Source organism: Miniopterus natalensis, chromosome 2, assembly GCF_054644295.1.
Source record: "Miniopterus natalensis isolate mMinNat1 chromosome 2, mMinNat1.hap1, whole genome shotgun sequence".
NCBI classification, from domain to species: Eukaryota; Metazoa; Chordata; class Mammalia; order Chiroptera; family Miniopteridae; genus Miniopterus; species Miniopterus natalensis.
This window is the reverse complement of record NC_142082.1, coordinates 137,418,604-137,436,761: the sequence shown is the minus strand read 5'-3', so window position 1 is coordinate 137,436,761 and position 18,158 is coordinate 137,418,604. Positions and strand designations below refer to the sequence as shown.

Below are 18,158 nucleotides of genomic sequence, written 5' to 3'. Positions count from 1 at the left end.
CGTGATCTATCTGCTTTTATTTATTTATTTGTATTTTTTTAATCCTCACCTGAGGATATTTCTCCATTGTTTTGCAGAGAGAGAGTGGAAGGCGGAGAGAGAGAAACATCGATGTGAAAGAGACACATTGATTGGTTGCATCCCAACCAGGGCCGTGACTGAGCCCGTAACCAAGGTATGTGCCCTTGGCTGGAATTGAACCCTGGGACCCATCAGTCCGCAGGCCGATACTCTAACCACTGAGGCAAACCAGCTAGGGCTCTATCTGTTTTTAAGCGTCTCTCTCAAGACACTCTGTCTGGCCCTGGAGTTTACCCACTCATCCTTTAAGACTCTGCTGAAATGGCACTCCGTCCTGACTTCTCCATACAGAATGGACCTCTCCTTTGTGTCATTTAATAGAGTTCCATCATGGCATTTACAGCTCGTGTTGTACTAATACTTAAACAGATTGTTTAAAATGTCTCCCTCCATTAGCCTTACATTCCCTAAGGGCAGGGTCGAGTTTAGTTAGAGCTCGAGTGTGTGGGTGGGGTGGGGTGGGGGGTGGGCTTGGATAAGAGTGTTTTGAAAATGCTCATCAGGTGATTCTAACTCAATCCCCTGTGAACAACTGCACTATAAAATAGATTCCTTGAGATCAGGAACCACTATGGTCAACACAACATAGATGCTCAATATATAGTTTCTAATCTGAACCCAAGTAGACAAGTCTCAAAGTTGAGGAACGAAAGGTTAGGGCTGGAGATGTGGAGGCATCAGGATATATAAGGATAGCGCGTGAAGTTGCATAAGTAGAAAAGCTTACTCAAGAGAGTTTGGAGTGAGGAGTAAGGAAACCAAGGCGGACTTTTTTGTTACTCTGTAACTGCAGAGGGCTGGTTTACATGTGTTTTTTCTTCCAGACTATGAGTTCCTTAAGAACAGGAACTCTATCCTACTCATCTCTGCTCACCTGGCACTGGGGATAGTACAGTGCAAGGTACACGTTAGGAGCTCAGGAACATTTTACTGAGTGGTACCAGTGCCACTGATAATAGGAGGTACAGTACTTCAAGGACACAAAGAAGTGACTACTTTGACCTAGGAGAGCTGGAAATTGAAGTTTTCAGAGGGACAACTGTGCTCAGTCCTGAAAGAGTTCACTTAGCAGAGAAGTGGCTAGAGCTCAAGTAGAAGGAACAGCAGGAACATAGGTACCAAGGTATGAAAGAGCACAATGCAGATACATCCTTTCCACATGGCTGGGAGTCAAGTGCATGAGATAGGAACATAGTAGGGAGCTTTAGAAAATGGAGATGAGAGGGTCACGGCCAGACTGAAAAGCCATGGACCTAAGGATTTAAGCCAGACTGTGGGCAGCCTAAGAGGAGTTTTAAGTTTAATCTGAATTGGCCACGTTGACTTTTTATGAAGGTAACTAGTGGCAGCATGAAGGGCAGAGTAAAAAATTGAAAGACTCAAAGGAAGGAGCTTAATTAGTGGCCGCCAGTCCAGTTAACAAACACGAAGAGGCTGTGTTCTCCTTAAGTTTGATAACCCAAGAAAAAGCAGGGAAGGGAATACAAAATCCATTCTATAAAAGCCCAAGATTTAAGTCAAGCGACTTGTGAATTCCACTCCCGCTGGCCACCAAGCGGCACACCTGTATTTCTGGGGTCTGAACTGCATGGGGCGTTCCGAAGCGGACATGTCCAGGAACCTCCTGTTCTACCTTCGGGGTTCCAAGCCCCTTCCCATGACAGCCCCACCCCCCATGAGGACCAAGCTGTACAGAGTGGCGCGGGGAGAACGAACAAGCGCCCCGCCGGGCCAGTGGGGAACGCTAGGGCACCCACCGGGAACGCAAGGTGGGAACTGCGCGTGCGCACCTAGAGTGCGCCCCGCCCTCTGCCTTTAAATCTGGTGGCGGGAAAGGACACTCAGCGTCTCCCAAGAGTGCCCTGTAGCTTCGCAGGCACGCAGTTCCCTTAAAGCCCTCTAACCCACACATGCACTCACCCGCGCCCCGCCGGTCTTCAGGACCCCGGGAGGCCGGCGGCCCTCGGGTGCGCCGCGCGGTCTTTCCCGCCACCAGCTGGCAGGGACCAATCTCCGCCCGCGCGCGGCTGGGGCTGGGCGAGCCGGGCTGGTCCATGTAACCCGAGCAGGCAGGGGGCTCGTGACAAGGTAAGGAAAAGGGAGACGAGTACAAGTAGACTGTTTTATCTGAGTCGATCCCCTATGTTGAGCCTATAATTACAACGCAATCAATTTTCTGCTGACTTAAGAAAATAGGAATCAGAGTCAGATTAGATGTAAATTTACAAATATTCTTCCCCTTCTCCTAGTCAAGTGGATTATTCCAAGTCTTAAATGGTTAGTTGGGAAAGTTAGGCTTTATTTGGGAGGAAGTGCGGATTCAGTTCGTGGTAAGAGTGGTCTTTTGCGGGGGGGGGGTGTCTGTCGTACTGGAGGTATAGGTTTAAAGCTTGCGAAGCGTGCAGGAGGCTCCTGAAAGGAAGATATCAACAATAAATATCCGTTGGTCAGTTGAGGGTCTCCTCTGGCCTCAGCTGAGATGAGTGTATTTTGCCAACAACAAAAGAAGATAGAGCTCAAACGACTAATTATCTCCTGAATTATTAAGCATTTGAATCAATTTCTGGGATATGAGAAAAGTTAGAAGAGGTTTGATGAAAATGAAAGGTCAGTTGAGAGAAAAGTGAAAAGACACATACAAAAAGGGAAATAAAAGACTATAAAACTAGTGATAAAAGCAGAAAGATGCCATTTGAAGAGTGTTTTGTTCTGCTCTAACTAAATTAAAACTCTGAGGGCGCCCTTGGGGAGAAAAAAAAAAATTGAAGGTTAAAGCCTCTCCCTCCTACACCCCACCCCTACCCCGGCTTTGCTCCAGGCATCAGATTTCCTGTTTTTCCCTGGGAGCTCTTCTGGGGCTTAAGTACCAATTGCCCGGAGGCCCTGCTGGGGATGTCAAGCAGAACACTTAAGCTACTTAATTATCTAGATTCTGGGCTCACTGTCCCCTTAGTTGGTGAGCTCCCTGGTTCAGGGCTCCAAAGAGATCCATCTTGCCAGAATGAGCAGAAAGCCCAGCCAGTGAATGTAGACAGATTTATGTGGCTTTACCGAACAGCTCAAACCCCAGCATTCCCTTATCTCAGAGCTACTTCCCCACCCAAGCCCCTGGGGCAATCATCCCTGAGATAAGTAGGCTACACTCTCCCATTAACTTCCCAACTTTTTGGTACAACTGCAGCCTGAACTGGGCCTAATACCTCCATTTCCTCTCTTCCTGCCCCAGCCCCTTCTCCCAACCCTTGGAATGCCTTGTGTCCTCAACTTCTCTCCATCTGCCTCCTGTGAGTACTCCCTACTTCCCTGCTTCCTCAGGAACCTAGAACCATACAGTTGTTTGGCATGAGTGTAAAGACCGGAAACTTAACGTCTTGGTTTCCTGCACTCATCACACCGGGTTGGGAGAGGAAGGTATAGGATGATACCTCTTTTCCCTTCCCTACTTCTGCTATGCCCCAAAACTGAGACACAGCCACGTTCACTCACATTCATACACACAATCATGCACACACAACGGTGAGGAGAGGTGGGATGGGGAGGAAGGGAAGTTTGCGCCAACCAGCTCATGAATGCAACTTGAAAGATTTCACACAGCAAAAGGCAAAAAAACCCCCAACTCACACATAAATTAAAAAATAAAGAAGTATATGCCCCTCCCCACAGTCCCTTTCTTCATCCAGGGGCTGACTTAGCCCCTCCACATAAACCCAAAAGCCTCCTACTCTCTCAGTACAACTGGAGCTTTTACAGGGCCTGGGTCTTTAATTCGACAGGTTCTCCTGTGCCCTCTGGTTGTCCATTGAAGTCACTGGGCCTGGTACCCTTGAGAATAGACAGTCTCTCAGAAACACTCTTGAGCCTGGGGAAGAGGAGAACGTCGTAGAGGAGACTGCCCAGGCCCCCTCCAATGATTGGGCCCACCCAGTACACCTGTAGGAAGAGGAAAGGAATAATCAGGCGTGGAGGGAGGAAAGAGAAAGGCTGTTCTTTTCTCAGCTCCAGAGGCAGAAAACAGATGTACTTGGGTACTACTTAAACAGAAATCAGCCCGGCCGGGCGTGGCTCAGCGGTTGGGCATCGACCTAGGATCCAGGCGATCGGGGTTTGATTCCTGGTCAGGGCACGTGCCTGGGTGGCGGGCTCGATCCCCAGCAGGGGGCAGTGGATCAATGACTCTCATCGTTGTTTCTTTCTCTCTCTCCCCCCTCTCCCTTCCTCTCTCTGAAATCAATAAAGATATATTTTTTTAAAAAGAAAGAAATCAGTTTGTTTGTGTGTGTGTGTGTGTGTGTGTGTGTGTGTTTTAAAACTCTAAACTGTTCCACTGTCTGCACCTCAAAATTCACCATTTCTTTTCTGACTCATCAAATTATTCCTTTATCCCATTTCTTCTTAACACAGGTATATTCTATCTGTTGTTATTAGTTGGTACTAGTTTACATATTACTTTGAAAAAAATTTTTTAATTGTGACAAAATACACATAAAATTTATCATCTTAAACGTTTCTTTTTAAAATTTGATTTCAGAGAGAGAGGGAGAGAGATAAATTTGTTGTCCCACTAATTTATGCATTCATTGGTTGCTTCTTATATGTGCCCTGATTGGGAATCAAACCTACAACCTTGGCATATGGGGATGACACTCTAACCTAATGAGCTACCTGGCCAGGGCTCTTAACCATTTCTAAGTTCTATAGTGTTAAGTATATTCATGTTGTTGTGCAAGTAATCTCCAGGACTTTTTCATCTTGCAAAACTGAAACTCTACACCCATTAAACAACTCCCCGTTTCCCCTCTCCCTAGCCCGTCAACTACCATTTTGCTTTGTTTCAATGAATTTGACTATTCTAGATACCACATATAGTTGGACTTAAACAGTATTTGTCTTTTTGTGACTGGCTTGTTTCATAAGCATAATGTCCTCAAGGTTTATCCATGTCGTAGCATATGACAGGATTTCCTTCTTTTTTAAGGCTGAATACTATTCCATTATATGTATATACTAAATTTTGTTTACTCATTCATCTGTAGGGGACATTTGGGTTGCTTCCACCTTCTGGCTATTGTGAATAATGTGGCCATGAAAATGGGTGTACAGCTTTGAAAAAACACCTTTTTTAAAGTTTAAAGCGAAAGAGTTTATTAGTAAAGCAGTGAGACAGAGAGTGGGCTACTCCACAGGCAGAGCAGCCTGAAAATATTTTAAAATTATTTTCATATATTTTGTCTGGCATATGGCCAAACAACACAAACAAACCAATTTTTATTGAGGACTTATTCCATACCAGATTCTGTGCTAAATATTTCTCACATATAACTTTAACACTTACTTTTCATTACACCTCATTTTATAGTAAGGAAATGGAGGTGCAGAATGACTGAGTTCTTGCCATGGTCACACAGTTGGCACAGTGCTAAAACTGGGATGAGGCCCAGGCCCACTGTGCCCATACACATCCTGACAGCTGAGAGTAGGAGTTTTTGTCTTCCTATTCAGTTGTCTGTCCTGACAGTGCTAGTTTTAGAATCCAGTGGATACTTAGTAAAATTCCCTGACTAACCAGCAAAGGACCTATGAACAAAATTCTCTCTTTCTGGCAAAATAATGAATCCTGCCCACACAAGCATCCCAAACTCTGCGACAGCACGCTTAGCTGAGTGCTGGTAGAGCAGTCAGCACATCCAGATGGAAAGCAGGGACCAAACCTGGAACCTGCAGTCCAAACCTGGAACCTGCAATGCACACCCATCCGGGAGGCCTTCAACATCTTGCTCCTCTCCCCTCACTCACCCAGTGGTTGGTGAAGTTTCTGGTGAGAATGGCAGGAGCAAAGGAGCGGGCAGGGTTCATGCCTGCACCAGTATAATACATCTGCAAGAGACACAGTTGTAACTGAGACACTTCCCCCCCTCCCCTCAGCTTCTCTTCCCCACAGCACACATGTCCCTGAGGGCTGGCACCTTGCCTCCAGCCAGCAGCAAGTAGAGAAGGAAAATCCCATGGGAGTCTCACAGTGGAGTGAAGGCACTGATGCCTCATCTGGGCATAGACTATGGATCCATAGTCTAAGCCCACATTTACCCATGATGCATGTATTTCCACCCTGGGTTCAAGAAGGACCAATTAAGGTGATCACAAGAGGGAGTAATAGGAAGGGTTGATTCCTCTGTGCTGACTGATATAGAGGGAGGTGAGTAATGTTCATGGTTGATAGTCAGGTGGGAAAGGTTTGGGGGCCCTGGAATCCTTAAAAGAGTAGTTGCTCCCCTCTCCTACTTACCCCAAAGAGGTGCCCCAGGGTGAGGGAGAAACCAACGGCCAGGGCCACAGAGCCCAGGCGACCATTCCGTCTCTCGTCATATGTGGCAAAGATGCAGAGCACGAACTGCAGCGTCAGGAAGATCTCCACCGTGGTGGCCTGGCTTACACTCACCCCTGGGTGCAACTAGGCAAAGAAAGAAGGGAGGAGGCTTATTAGGACTGTCACAGTGTTACCTCCTCAAGATTTCCCAGGTAGGCACCCCTCCCTCCTTATGGCATCAGTGTCCTGGAGATGAAGGATAATACAACTCTTTCCATAGTAACTGTATTTGTTTCTTAATTTCTCCTAATGTAGAAAATAATTGCACCCAGTTTTGTGATGCAGAAACTGAGGTCCCATAGGTAAAATAAGTTTCCTCAAGAACCTACAAGGAATTGGAAGGAAAGCTGGGACCAGAACTCAGGTTTCTTGATTCTTAGTCCAGAGCTCTATGCCTTCCTTATCCCCCCAAAGCACCTGCCAATCCTCTCCACCCTGGAACACACACACACACACACACACACACACACACACACACACAATGTTCCAGACCCTGAGGGTACTGATTCACCTGCACCAGGCAGGGAGGCAGGGCACCAGGTTCCCTCAGCCCCATTCAGCTGATCATTACCGTGTTAAGTGCTAGGTTTCCTCGGACGGCAGGTGGGGTAACACTATACAGCACGGCGGCCCCAGCCATGGCTCCTAGGAGTTGCGCTGCCATATAGCAGAAGGCACGGAGCAGAGACATCTGGGAGCCCACAAGAAAAGCAAAAGTGACTGCAGGATTGACATGGGCTCCACTGATGTGGCCCACAGCCTGCACCAGTGTAGCCAGGGCCAGACCAAAGGCCAGAGCCACCTGCAAGACATGCAGGGGTCCAGGGGCCCAACGCAGTGAGGCCCCCAGCCCAAAGAGGACATAGAAGAGGGTGGCAAAGAACTCAGCAAATATGGCCCTCCAGAAGGAGGCTGACCGCAGTTCCCACATGGCAGGGGGGATGGGCACAATGCCTGGGTCCCTGATACCCCCCTGGCCTGATCTGGGTGAACAGTCCCCTTTATAGAGGACTCTTAATCCCTGGGAGGGGCAGGGTGAGGTGGCTGGCCCAGCCTCTTAACCCCTACACAGCTGCAGAGGGCTGGGCCCATCCTCATGCATCTAATAAAGCTGCTGGATTTCCCCTTCCTCCTCAACTGGGAGATGAGCAGAGCCATGGGTGTAGAGGTGGGGGTAGGGTCAGGACTAGAGAGGCTCTGAAAGGAAGGGACCAGGAACAGAGGGACTGGAAGAGTCCCTTTCTTTTCATGTCAAAGTTGGGGCTCATAGTCCTGATTGACATCTATATTAGAACATTACTCAACTCTTCCTGGAAGGTCAGGCAAGCTGAGTTCACTTCATGGAGTATGAGACTGTGCTCCTGGGGGCCTCCAGGCTCCTCTGAGTCAGCCAGGAGTAAGGGTGGGTGTGGGGGTCAGGAGTGGGGTGCAGCAGGGATGTTGGATAACTGAAGAGAATTCTTTAGTCCTCTGGGATTAGAGGGCCTTTTTCCATTGGCTGGTTTGGGCTGGAATCTGTGGACCCTGCAGCTCTGGGACAAGAATAGTTCTGCTGTGTCTGGCTTTCTCTGACCTGGGTTCCCTATCCCCAACCCATGTCAGCACCTCCCTTTCCCAACCCTCAGCCTGGCCTTTTAAGCCACAGAGACATATGGTGGAAAAAGCTGTCTTCTACAGATAGGTTGGAAGTGGGGTTGGAGGGGGCTGGGCAGGGAAAAAGAGTTAAATCTCAGAATGAACTTGCATTTCACCTTCCCTGACTCACAAGGTCCTAGCAGCAGGTACTGAAAGAAAGGAAACTGAGTGATGGCTATGAAGCAGTGGGAGAGTTTAATGCCTCCTAATATGACTGTGATCAGGATACTGGAGTCCTAAACCATATTCCTTTGGGAGAGGTAGGGGTAAGCGTGTCTGGGGAAACAGGCTGGTCAAAAGACAGAGGACGATAAGATGGGGAAGGAAAGCTTGAAGAAAGAGGTTCAGTTGTGCTCAGGCTTGGTGAGGGACTTGGAACCTAGAAGTGGGGGCTGTGTGGTGGTGGAGAAGGTAAATGGGCTCCACTATATCCACATTGTGGCAAGTCTTAAAGGCCACAAGCTTTTCTCATGAAGCACCAGAGGAAAACAAAAATGTGAAGGATAGGCCTGTAATACTGGTGCCCAGCATCGGTCCCATCCAGTACACCTGTGGGGAGAGCGGAGGAACACAGATCAGGGCCTTTGCCCCTCTCCTCCTCCAACATCCAGCTTGGGGATGGACAGGAAGAGGTCCAGCAAAGGCCGAAGGCCCATCTAACTCATTCACATGCAGGAAGTTGCTGAGAACAGGTCAAAGGGCACCTAAGGGGACTGGAGCTTCCAATTTCATGGAAGAAGAACAACTTTTCAGAGGTCCTTGGAGTCTCTTGTGTTTTACAAGCCCCACTAACCTGACTTCCGGCCCTGTAACCCTGGCTTCATCTCACCCATTGGTGCTCCCAGATGCCAGTCATCACTGCTGGACACAGGGAGTGCCCAGGGCTCATGCTGCTTCTAAAAAAGTACCCCTGGGTAGGAGTAGAGTAGTAAATCATGGTGTTAAGACCAGAGTCTTTAGCAACAGATACTTTGCTTCAGATATGGGTGAGGATACAAAGGGACAGAACTAGTTCTGACGGTTGGTCGGAGTGTAAACTGGGATAATCATTTGGAACACAGTATAGCACTCTCTTGTAAAGATGAACAAATACATGCTTTCTCACCCAGGAATTTCACTGCTTACTTACACACCCAAGAGAAACTTTTCTATACCTCTGTCAGGAGACATACACAGGGATGTTTAGAGCAGCACTGTTCACAATAGCAAAACACTTGAAGCGACCCAAATGCCCATTGGCAGGAGAATAGATGAATAAACAGTGGTATATTCACACAATGGAAAATTATTGAACAGTCAAAATGAGTGAAACCCCACAGTGACACTCAATAATAAGGATGAATCTTGCAATAAAAAAATCAACAAAAAAAAATAGTTCCAGAAGACTATACATAGCATGATAACCTTTTTGTAAAGTTAAAAAAACACATCTAAAATGAAAATATGCTTTTCAGAATACTATAGATGAGATGAAACTACACAAAAGAGAGAACGAAAACTGATGAACACAGGATTCAGGATGGTGTTTGCCTTTGGTTAGGGGAGGCGAGGGGATGGAGTGGGATGTTTATGTATATATGTGTAGATTTCTGTAAGTGACTGTTAAGGTTCTAGTTTTTCTTGTGGATGGATGTGGATGGTTAATGATGATTAAGTATTATCTAAAAAAAACCTCAAGTAAGTGGGAGCCATATGTAGGCCAGCAAGGAGGGGATGTCATAAACAAAGAACTATTCTATACACTTGAAATCCATTAAAAACAGCAGCAACAACAAAAACCTTGGCTTTACCACTTTCTAGGTGGGGAAGTTATCCCCACTAAATGTAATCTGCAGGAGGGCAGAGATGTGTCTGATTTGTTCACCACTGCAAAAGCCATCCGTGCTTGGCACATTTGTTGAATAAATTAGTGTAAGCTCTCTGAGCCTCATCCCATCAAATAAGATAATGTAGGTAACTCTGGCCAGGAAGCTCAGTTGGTTGTAGTGTCGTCCCGTACACCAAAATTTGTGGGTTTGATCCCTGGTCAGGGCGCATATAGGAGGCAACCAGTCAATGTTTCTCTCACATCTATGTTTCTCTCTTTCCCCTTCTCTCTCTAAAAATCAATAAAAACATATCCTTGCATGAGGATTTTAAAAAAAAGATAATGTAGGTAAAGGCCTAGTATAGTGCCTGACACAGAATAAAGCACTTAATAAATAGGAGTCATTCAATGAGGGTTTTATTTCCAGGAAGGGATTATCCCTAACCACCAACCCTATAGCCTTTTATAATACGAGACAGAGGGCAAAGGACAGCTAATCTGGTTTCCTTATAGACACCAAATGAAATGGTTAGATTTCCTTGTCTGATGCTACCAACCTCTCTCCTTTATTCCTCAGCAAACCTCCCCCTGGAGAACTGAACTCCAGCCCATTTCCTTTCACACCAGCCTCTCCACTTAGTGGAATGCCAAACTTGCAAACTAGAGATGAACTCTCAAAAACTCACTTAAGTTTCTGCATGGATTTAGATGTAATTAATATACTCAATGTTTCCTGTTAGCCTAGCCTCTTAAAAATCTAACAAACAAAAACCTGTGTCTCCTTTGAGGAGCAGAACCCAGCCTTCCCCAAGCCCCCTATTTGGTATGGGTGGGGTTCTTACTCATGCCGGTGCTCCAGCAGTCACTGAGAGACCCACCACCAGGCTGCCTGGCTTCCCTGCCCCTCACCCCCCATGCTGCAGGGGAGCCACAGCAAACATGGTGAGTACCAGCTGGAGAGTGGAGAAAAACTCCATGCCCAGAACCTGGTCTATGCCTCCTCTTGCTCACCTAGAGGAGACTAGAGTGGCTAGGGACAAGGGGTGGGAGGACACATACATATTCCCATTGCCCTCAAGCCCCATGATTTATCCACCAAAGAAGCTTTAACCAAAGGGTCTGCAGCAACTCATCCAAACTCCTGAGTTGCTGAGCCAACCTCATTGGTCTATTCGCATCATATTGAAGGTGGCTTAATAAGAGGATACACAGAGCAGGGGTGCTCCCCTTTTTGTTCCTTCCTTAAAGTCTTATCAGCCACCCACCTCATTACCTACCTTCTCAGGGAGGGCGGCTGCTGCTAACCTGGTTGACCACCTGGGGCAGTGCCAAGTAGAAGACAACTAAGGCCAGGATGGCTGCTGTGCTCTGGGGCAAAACATAGGACACCCTTGGAGAGGGTCAAGCCAGTGGGCACAGAGCAGCGCCAGAGTTAGAACTGGATTTATCTGGGCCCCAGTGATCTCATCAAAAATCTGTGCCAGGCTCACCACCACCATCAGCTCTCCAGTCAAAGGGTGAGGGACTGTGCTTGGCTACGGAGCTCCCACTGGGCATGAGGCCCTAAGGACATCACCGACAAAGATCAGGGTGTCAGGCTTGTAGCTAGCACCTTTCTCCAAAGCCACTGGTTCTGCAGGTCCTGGGGGAGAGGAGGAGGAAGGGAAGGGAAGATCAGGCTGCCTGGGCTGGCAGTGTCTGCTCCACTCTCCCCGCTGGTCTCCCACCCCTTTCCTTCTTACCCACTTTCTGTTCTCCCTCTTAATGATTTCTCCCAACAAGGCCTGTCTCTTCATTCTGCCCCCAAAACACCTGATGTGAGGAAGGGAGACAAACCAAGGGACAGAATAAGGGAGTGGTCAGACAATAAGCCCCCATTTGGTGGGCTGGGATTTAACAGTGGAGAAGAGGAAAGGTCTTCCTTTCTATAGAAGAAGATGGTGGTTTCTCCTCTCCGCAGGGATCTCATCTCCCAGTTCACCATTTTTCCAGCCGGGTCCAGCATCTCTGTTGGGTGTCCTACTCCTGTTTGGAGGCTGCTTTTCTAGGTCTAGGTGAATGTAGTTGAGAAACGAGAAGCAAGTGTTTCAGGTGCCTTCCCAGGAGAGGGAGACAGCCAGAGAGGTGAGAGCTCCACTCCTGTGATCAGGAAGCACCTCCTGTCTTCTCCCTTCAGCCAGCAGAGAGGCACCTTATCCTCAATCTCTATACTCAGTGCCCTCCCCAAGGGAGCCTTAGACATTTGTACTCAGACCATTCTCACATCTAGGCATCCACTCTCTATAGCCTTGGCCCTGGGGATGCAAGGGATTCCTGGGGTCAATACTCCTGGGATCATCCAGGACACACCCCAGTTCATAGACATTTTTGAAGTTTTTTCCATTAAGAACTATGAAAATGGAGAAAAAAGATTTGTAAAATAACAAACTTGGAGTAGTTACAAAGTTATTTTAAGTCTTATGGCTTATAGTAGTATTCATCCTGGAGTCTCATCTATCTCTATATTTGATTGAATTATCTCTTTATTACTAATGATCAGTTTTTCAACCTCTTTATATTCCTGGGGCTAGTGATCCAAAGTTTACTCCCCTCTTTGGTAAAGAAGGCCCCATTTCTCAGTCCCAGACAGGTGCCATAGGGAGCATGAGCCATACTAGTAGGGAGCAGGTGAGTCCTTAAAGCTCAGACCAAGGCAGAGCTATTGGTCTTTCTTCATTTCTCCACAGTGGGTTCCACATGATTACTGTAGCCACCTCGGCAGTTGTCCAGGACTGATCTACCACCTTTTTAAAAAAATTATTTATTATTTATTTTTTTAAATATATCTTTATTGATTTCAGTGGGAGGAAGGGAAAGGGAGAGAGAGTTGAAACATCAATGATGAGAGAGTTGTCATTGATCAGCTGGGAGCCCACAACCCGGGCGTGTGCCCTGACCACGAATCGAACCGCAGTCTCCTGGATCCTAGGTCAATGCTCAACCGCTGAGCCACGCCCAGCTGGGCAATCTACCACCTTTTTGAAGAAACTCCCTAGCCAGCCCATATCATCGGGACCTAAAGAATAACCCAGCTTGAATTCCATAAACATATCTAACTTGAAGATCTTACAGGATTGTATAAGGATCACATGAGATATGCCCAAACAATATACATCTGTTAAGTTCGCTGCCCTAAAGTATAAATGAACTGATTCATGAATCTACCAGATATAAACATAATTTATGATTACTAAGTATTGAATATCCTCGTTAGCAATTACAATGTGGTTGAAGACAGCTATGGTCCTGAGGGGCTGAGTGACCATCCATCTCTGTTTCCACCATTTGAAATCTCTATACCAGCCCCACTCTCAGAATGCCAGGTCAGCATGTAACCCAGCTCCATTGTGTGGACAGTTTCAGTAGGACAAAGGCCTGGCATAGCACACACCAGCCTAGCTGCCGCTTTGGCTAGCTCCTGGGCACCCCCTTTTCTCTCTTTCTCTGGTTTTACTTTGCTGACTGCTAACTCCTGGCAAAGTCCAGAACAATCACCAAGCTCTGAGTGTATCATCCCTCTTCCATCCATAGTTAAAGGCTGCAGTTAGCACTTGGATTGGCTGGGACCCCCACATGCTAGAAATGGGGTAACCCAAGAAACAGAGTAAAGATAAACTGGCCCATCCTGTTCTTGCCTCCTTCTCCCCTTCCTTTCCTACAAAGCCAGATCCAACCCCAAGCCAGGCAGACGAATGCTATGAGTCAGGTCCTATTCTAAGCACTTTATATGTGTTATCTCAAGTACTGGTATTCCTTAGGATTGTGCCTTCAGTTTTTCCCCACTTACTTTAGTTTACACACTCTCCTTGAATGACTTCACCTATGTCCATCTCTTCCTCGAAATTTATACCCATATATTTACAGAACATTTCCCCCTGGGTGTCCCATAGACACCTCAGATTCAAAACTCAACTAATTATCTTCCCCCCATCATCCAAACATGCTTTTCCTTCTGTATTTCCTCATGAAATCAGGAACCTATGAATTAACTTTCCTTCCCCCATCCTCTCACTCCCACGTAACCAGTCACTAAAGCCCCATCAATTCTACCTCTTAGGTAGCTGAGCCCCCATCTCATCTGAGAACTCTAGTGCCCTCAGACCCTGTTTCTAGTCTCATCCCCTCTAATTAATTCTCCATGTTGCTGCCAGCTTTATCTTTATAAAAGTAATTTGTCATTTTCCTGTATTCCCTTCAACAGCTCCTTAATGCCTGAAAGATTTTAAAAATCACTTTTATTAGTATTTATTTTATGCTGAATTTAGGCCATAAGTTTTTGTTTCTTCAGTTTTTTCTGGGATATCTTTTTCTTCTGTGCAACTTCCTCTTCTGGTTTAGAAACAAGCTGCTTTTTTTCAGTTACAAATGTCTCAGTGTGCCTGGGTGAGCTCATGTATGGGATAATCCACCCATTAGCTCTGTAAATTCTGTGCTGGATCTTGGGAGCTTTGTTCACTTGGGTGGGCTCAATGACTAGACAATCTACATCTAAACCCTTCAGTTCAGCATTATTTTCTGCATTTTAAAGCATCTACAGCAAAAATTCAGCACTTTTTTTTGGGCCACTGACCCTGTGTCCAGTCACACTGTTTGGCTGGACACACTTTCCAGTTCCACTGTTGTCACAACAGAATGCTTCTGTAAAGTGATATCCTTCAGATACTTGGAGGCTTTTCAAATATGCAAACCTTTGATGGCCTGGGCAGTTTCACAGGTGTTCTGAAAGTGAACACAAAGATTTGAACCTCTTGATTTGCATGATTTTGTGAGGTTTTTCTGGGTCAAGTGAATAGAGAACCATTTTCTAGGGTCACCACTGGCTGCTTTCAGGAAAAGTTGAAAGATTCTTACCATGGCATATGTGATTCTTCATAATTCAGCCTCAGCTTTCCCAACGGCCCTCCTTATCTCCCCAGCGGGAGACTGGCAATATTGTGCTTCTGTGGTTTCAAACATGCTTCAAACATGCCATTCAGTTTCATAATCCAGTGCTTTAGCCTAAACTGTTCCCTATACCTTAAATGTCTTTCCCCCTTTTGTTTGTTAAGTAAAATTCTATCACTTCCTAATATTATGCACGGAAATGTTAAGAATTAATTACTTGTTCATTAGCAATGAGGCAAGTAAATCATCTGAATGATGGTGAGTTTATTAGATGGATAGTGCATCTGTAAACGTGAACTCATGCAACAGATGCCAGGTAAACTATTAGCTTCAGCTCTCACTACCAGGATAGGAACCTACAGAAACAAAATCCTGAAACTTTCCTCTCATTATTACTAAAATGCCTAAAGTACCGACAGAGAAGGATTCCCAAGGAAACGTCTCCTCTAACCATTTGCTCCTAGGCTTAAAAGGAATAGAAACCTCTTCTCATATATTAAACCAGATGAAAAGGCTGGACCAGGCTGACCCCTGGTGGAGGGAATGAGCCACTGCACTCGAAGAATGTGGTTACAAAACTCTTCTCCCTTTATACTACGCATTCATTTATTCATTCAAAAACAATGAACACTTACTCTGTACTACTAGGAACACTGAGGCCCTGGGGCACAGAGAACAAAGGACTTAATCCCTATTCTTTAGAATTCACAATCCAGACCTGGCTGGTGTGGCTCAGTTGGTTGGAGCATCATCCCGTATACCAGAAGGTTGTGGATTCAATTCCTGATCCAGCCAGGCATGTATGGAAGGCGACCAACTGATGTTCTCTCTCACACCGATGTTTCTCTATCTCTCTCTCCCTTCCCCTCTCTCCAAAAATCAATAAGCGTATCCTTGAGTAAGGATTAAAAAAACAAAAACAAACTGAGGTTACTGAGGAACATCCAGGTGGAAATGTCCAGTAGGCTATTGGGTATACAGATATGGAACTCAGGAAAGAGATATGGGATAGAGTTTTTGAGAATCCTCCAATAGGTGACGGGACTCCACCAATGTAGATGAGATACTCAAGAGTATGTATATTGGGGAAGACTTTAGTTGAGATCTTCAGCAGGAAGAGGTTCCTTTACCTGCTTAACCACTTTTGCTTTTCAAGCTATAGCTTCCCAACACTCCCTCATATATAAGAAACCAGAGGCTTCTCCTTTGCTTACTGAGCATCTTGTAATCAATCACGACACTCAGTGCATCCTATTGCGACTGCCAATATTCTCATTTATCTCCTCACTAGATTGTAGACCTTTGAAAGAGGGACTGCGTTTTGTGAGAAAAACAAACTGTAGGAAGCTGTCATGTGTTATGACCATGCAGGCATATTAAAAGATTTAAGTATGGTATTGGCAGGATCAGATTTGTGATTTAGAAATATCACTCTGACTGTAATGTGGACATTGGATTAAAGCAGACATATAGAAGCTGGGAGACCAGCTTAGAAGCTACCCATTAAAAAAGAGAAAGCCCAGCCTGGTGGGCCTATATCAGAGGTTGAGCATCCATCCAGGAAATTGCGGTTCCATTCCCTGGTCAGGGCACATGATCCCCAGCAGGGGGCGTGCAGGAGGCAGCTGATCAATGATTCCCTCTCATCATTGATGTTTCTGTCTCCCTCTCCCTCTGAAATCAATAATTAAAAAAAAATAAATATAAATATAAATAATAAAAAAGAAAAAGAAAAATCCTCAATTGAAGCCAAGGATGACAGTGGCCTGAACTAGTGCCATTTCTACAAGGAACAGTGGTTGACCTCTGGGGTAGAGGGAAGAAATTTTGGTTAATTTTTTAGACCCTTAAGGACCTAAAATTGCTTTTTTGAGGGATAGGAGCGTGGAGATGGAATGTTGATGTGGGGCTGGTCAGCAGAGCCTTGATAAGTACACAGATTGAAAAATTTAGAAAGCAGGGTTATGGAGTCTCAAACCAATGAAAATGTTAAATGTAGGTCCTCCATAATCAACCGCCTCCTACCTGTTCACTCAACCAAAAATAGTGATGTTTTGGTTAAGTTGGGAAAATCGAATATTGAGTTAAACCCTTTATTCCCAGTCCTGAAAATACCAAACCAACATTTACCGTCTTTATGTGTTTAATATTTATTAAAATAACTGTTGCTTACCCAGTAGTTCCTACTTGTCAAGTTGTATTCTAGGCTATTCTCTTTTAATTTTTTGTAAGGTCTGTCGGCTAGATTTTTTAATTATTATTTTTTGCACAGTTCAGTGAATTTTAATGTCTCCCCTTTGGGAGAGGGGAGGTGAAACTACCAACTTTTGGAGACGCCCCAAAGGTGGTATGGCATTTTGGTAAAGAAAGGATTTGGTTCAATTCCTCGCTGGTTTAGGATATCAAAAAGCACATAAAATTGCCTCAACTGCTCTGGGCTGAGGCAGAAGGTGAACTAGGGAGGTGCTCTAGGGCAGATGGATAGAGCAAGGCTCAAGTTCTTGAGGGCACAGGTAGTTGGTCCTGGGTGAACGCTGGGGCGGCGGAGGGCAGCCTGAGGCTCAGTCCGGGTGGAGGCTGCTGCGGTGGCCCAGTCAACCAGCTCCCTGCTCTGGAACCACAGCTGATCTCCCTCTGGGCGCCCTCCACGGAGTCGCTGGCATGGAGGACGTTCCTGCTGACGTGGAAGCTTAAGTCTCCACCAATGGCGCCCGGGCAGCCTCAGCGGAGTCAAGCTGTCCTATCACGGCCCTTGAGGTGCTGACCACACTGGGGCCTTCCCGGGTCACGGCCGCCGCGGGGCCGGAGCTCATGTAGCTGCTGAGGGCTGCGTAGAAGGGCTTCCTCCGAAGGTCGTGGTAGTGCCCAGCAAGGACGCTCTCTGGCGCCTGAAGCATCTTCAGACCCACCAGCTTGAAGCCCCTCCTCTCAAAACGCCTCATCACATCCCCAACAGGCCACCGCTGCACCCCATCTGGCTTCACGGCCACCACGGTGCGCTCCCGGGTCCAGGGCCGTCCGGAGCTGGGGCGCAAAAGCAGCCTGGGGGACCCGGGCCCTGGGGCGGCACAGCAACTGCCTCAGAGCTGCGCGCTCTGAGGCCGCTCATGGCGCCGGGCCGCGGGCGCTGGCTCTGCCGGCTCAATATTTTTGTTTTACAAATGAGAACACGAGAGTTCAGAGCACTTAAGTGATTTGTCTAAAGCCACACAGGGGAGCTGGGTTCGAATCCAATTATTGTTTAATTCTAAAGCGACTTTTAACCATCTTGCTACACCATCTCTCTAAACGTCCTATTTCGTTAAAACGTGAGCAATACTCCTCCCGCAGAAAAAATGAGTAAACTGC

At 46.4% G+C, this 18,158-nt stretch overlaps 2 protein-coding genes and 1 pseudogene across 4 annotated transcripts in view; all 3 read right to left on the bottom strand.

Moving 5' to 3' along the window:
* Window positions 1-2,070, bottom strand: part of TIMELESS (timeless circadian regulator) — a 31,209-nt gene extending 29,139 nt beyond the window's left edge. For all 3 annotated transcript variants that reach the window (XM_016224488.2, XM_016224489.2, XM_016224490.2), the window contains exon 1: window positions 2,002-2,070. The gene's annotated coding sequence lies outside the window, so the exon portion shown is untranslated. The remainder of the gene's footprint in view (window positions 1-2,001) is intronic.
* Window positions 2,071-3,825: 1,755 nt separating this feature from the next.
* Window positions 3,826-7,376, bottom strand: MIP (major intrinsic protein of lens fiber). Its single transcript, XM_016224433.2, has 4 exons — window positions 7,017-7,376; window positions 6,365-6,529; window positions 5,875-5,955; window positions 3,826-4,011 (listed from the first exon to the last, which is right to left on the bottom strand). Exons 1-4 carry the CDS (start codon window positions 7,374-7,376, stop codon window positions 3,826-3,828), a joined length of 792 nt encoding a protein of 263 aa, XP_016079919.1.
* A 9,889-nt stretch (window positions 7,377-17,265) lies between these two features.
* LOC107546142 (nucleoside diphosphate kinase D, mitochondrial pseudogene) lies at window positions 17,266-18,077 on the bottom strand (annotated as a pseudogene).
* Window positions 18,078-18,158: the final 81 nt, after the last annotated feature.

What these genes read in the sequence shown, in the direction of transcription:
- MIP (XM_016224433.2), bottom strand. Translation starts at nt 7,376, where the DNA reads ATGTGGGAACTGCGGTCAGCCTCCTTCTGGAGGGCCATATTTGCTGAG. An exon ending in GAAACCTAGCACTTAACACG is followed by an intron (nt 6,530 to 7,016) that starts GTAATGATCAGC and finishes TTCTTTGCCTAG; the next exon opens with TTGCACCCAGGGGTGAGTGT. An exon ending in CCCTGGGGCACCTCTTTGGG is followed by an intron (nt 5,956 to 6,364) that starts GTAAGTAGGAGA and finishes TGTCTCTTGCAG; the next exon opens with ATGTATTATACTGGTGCAGG.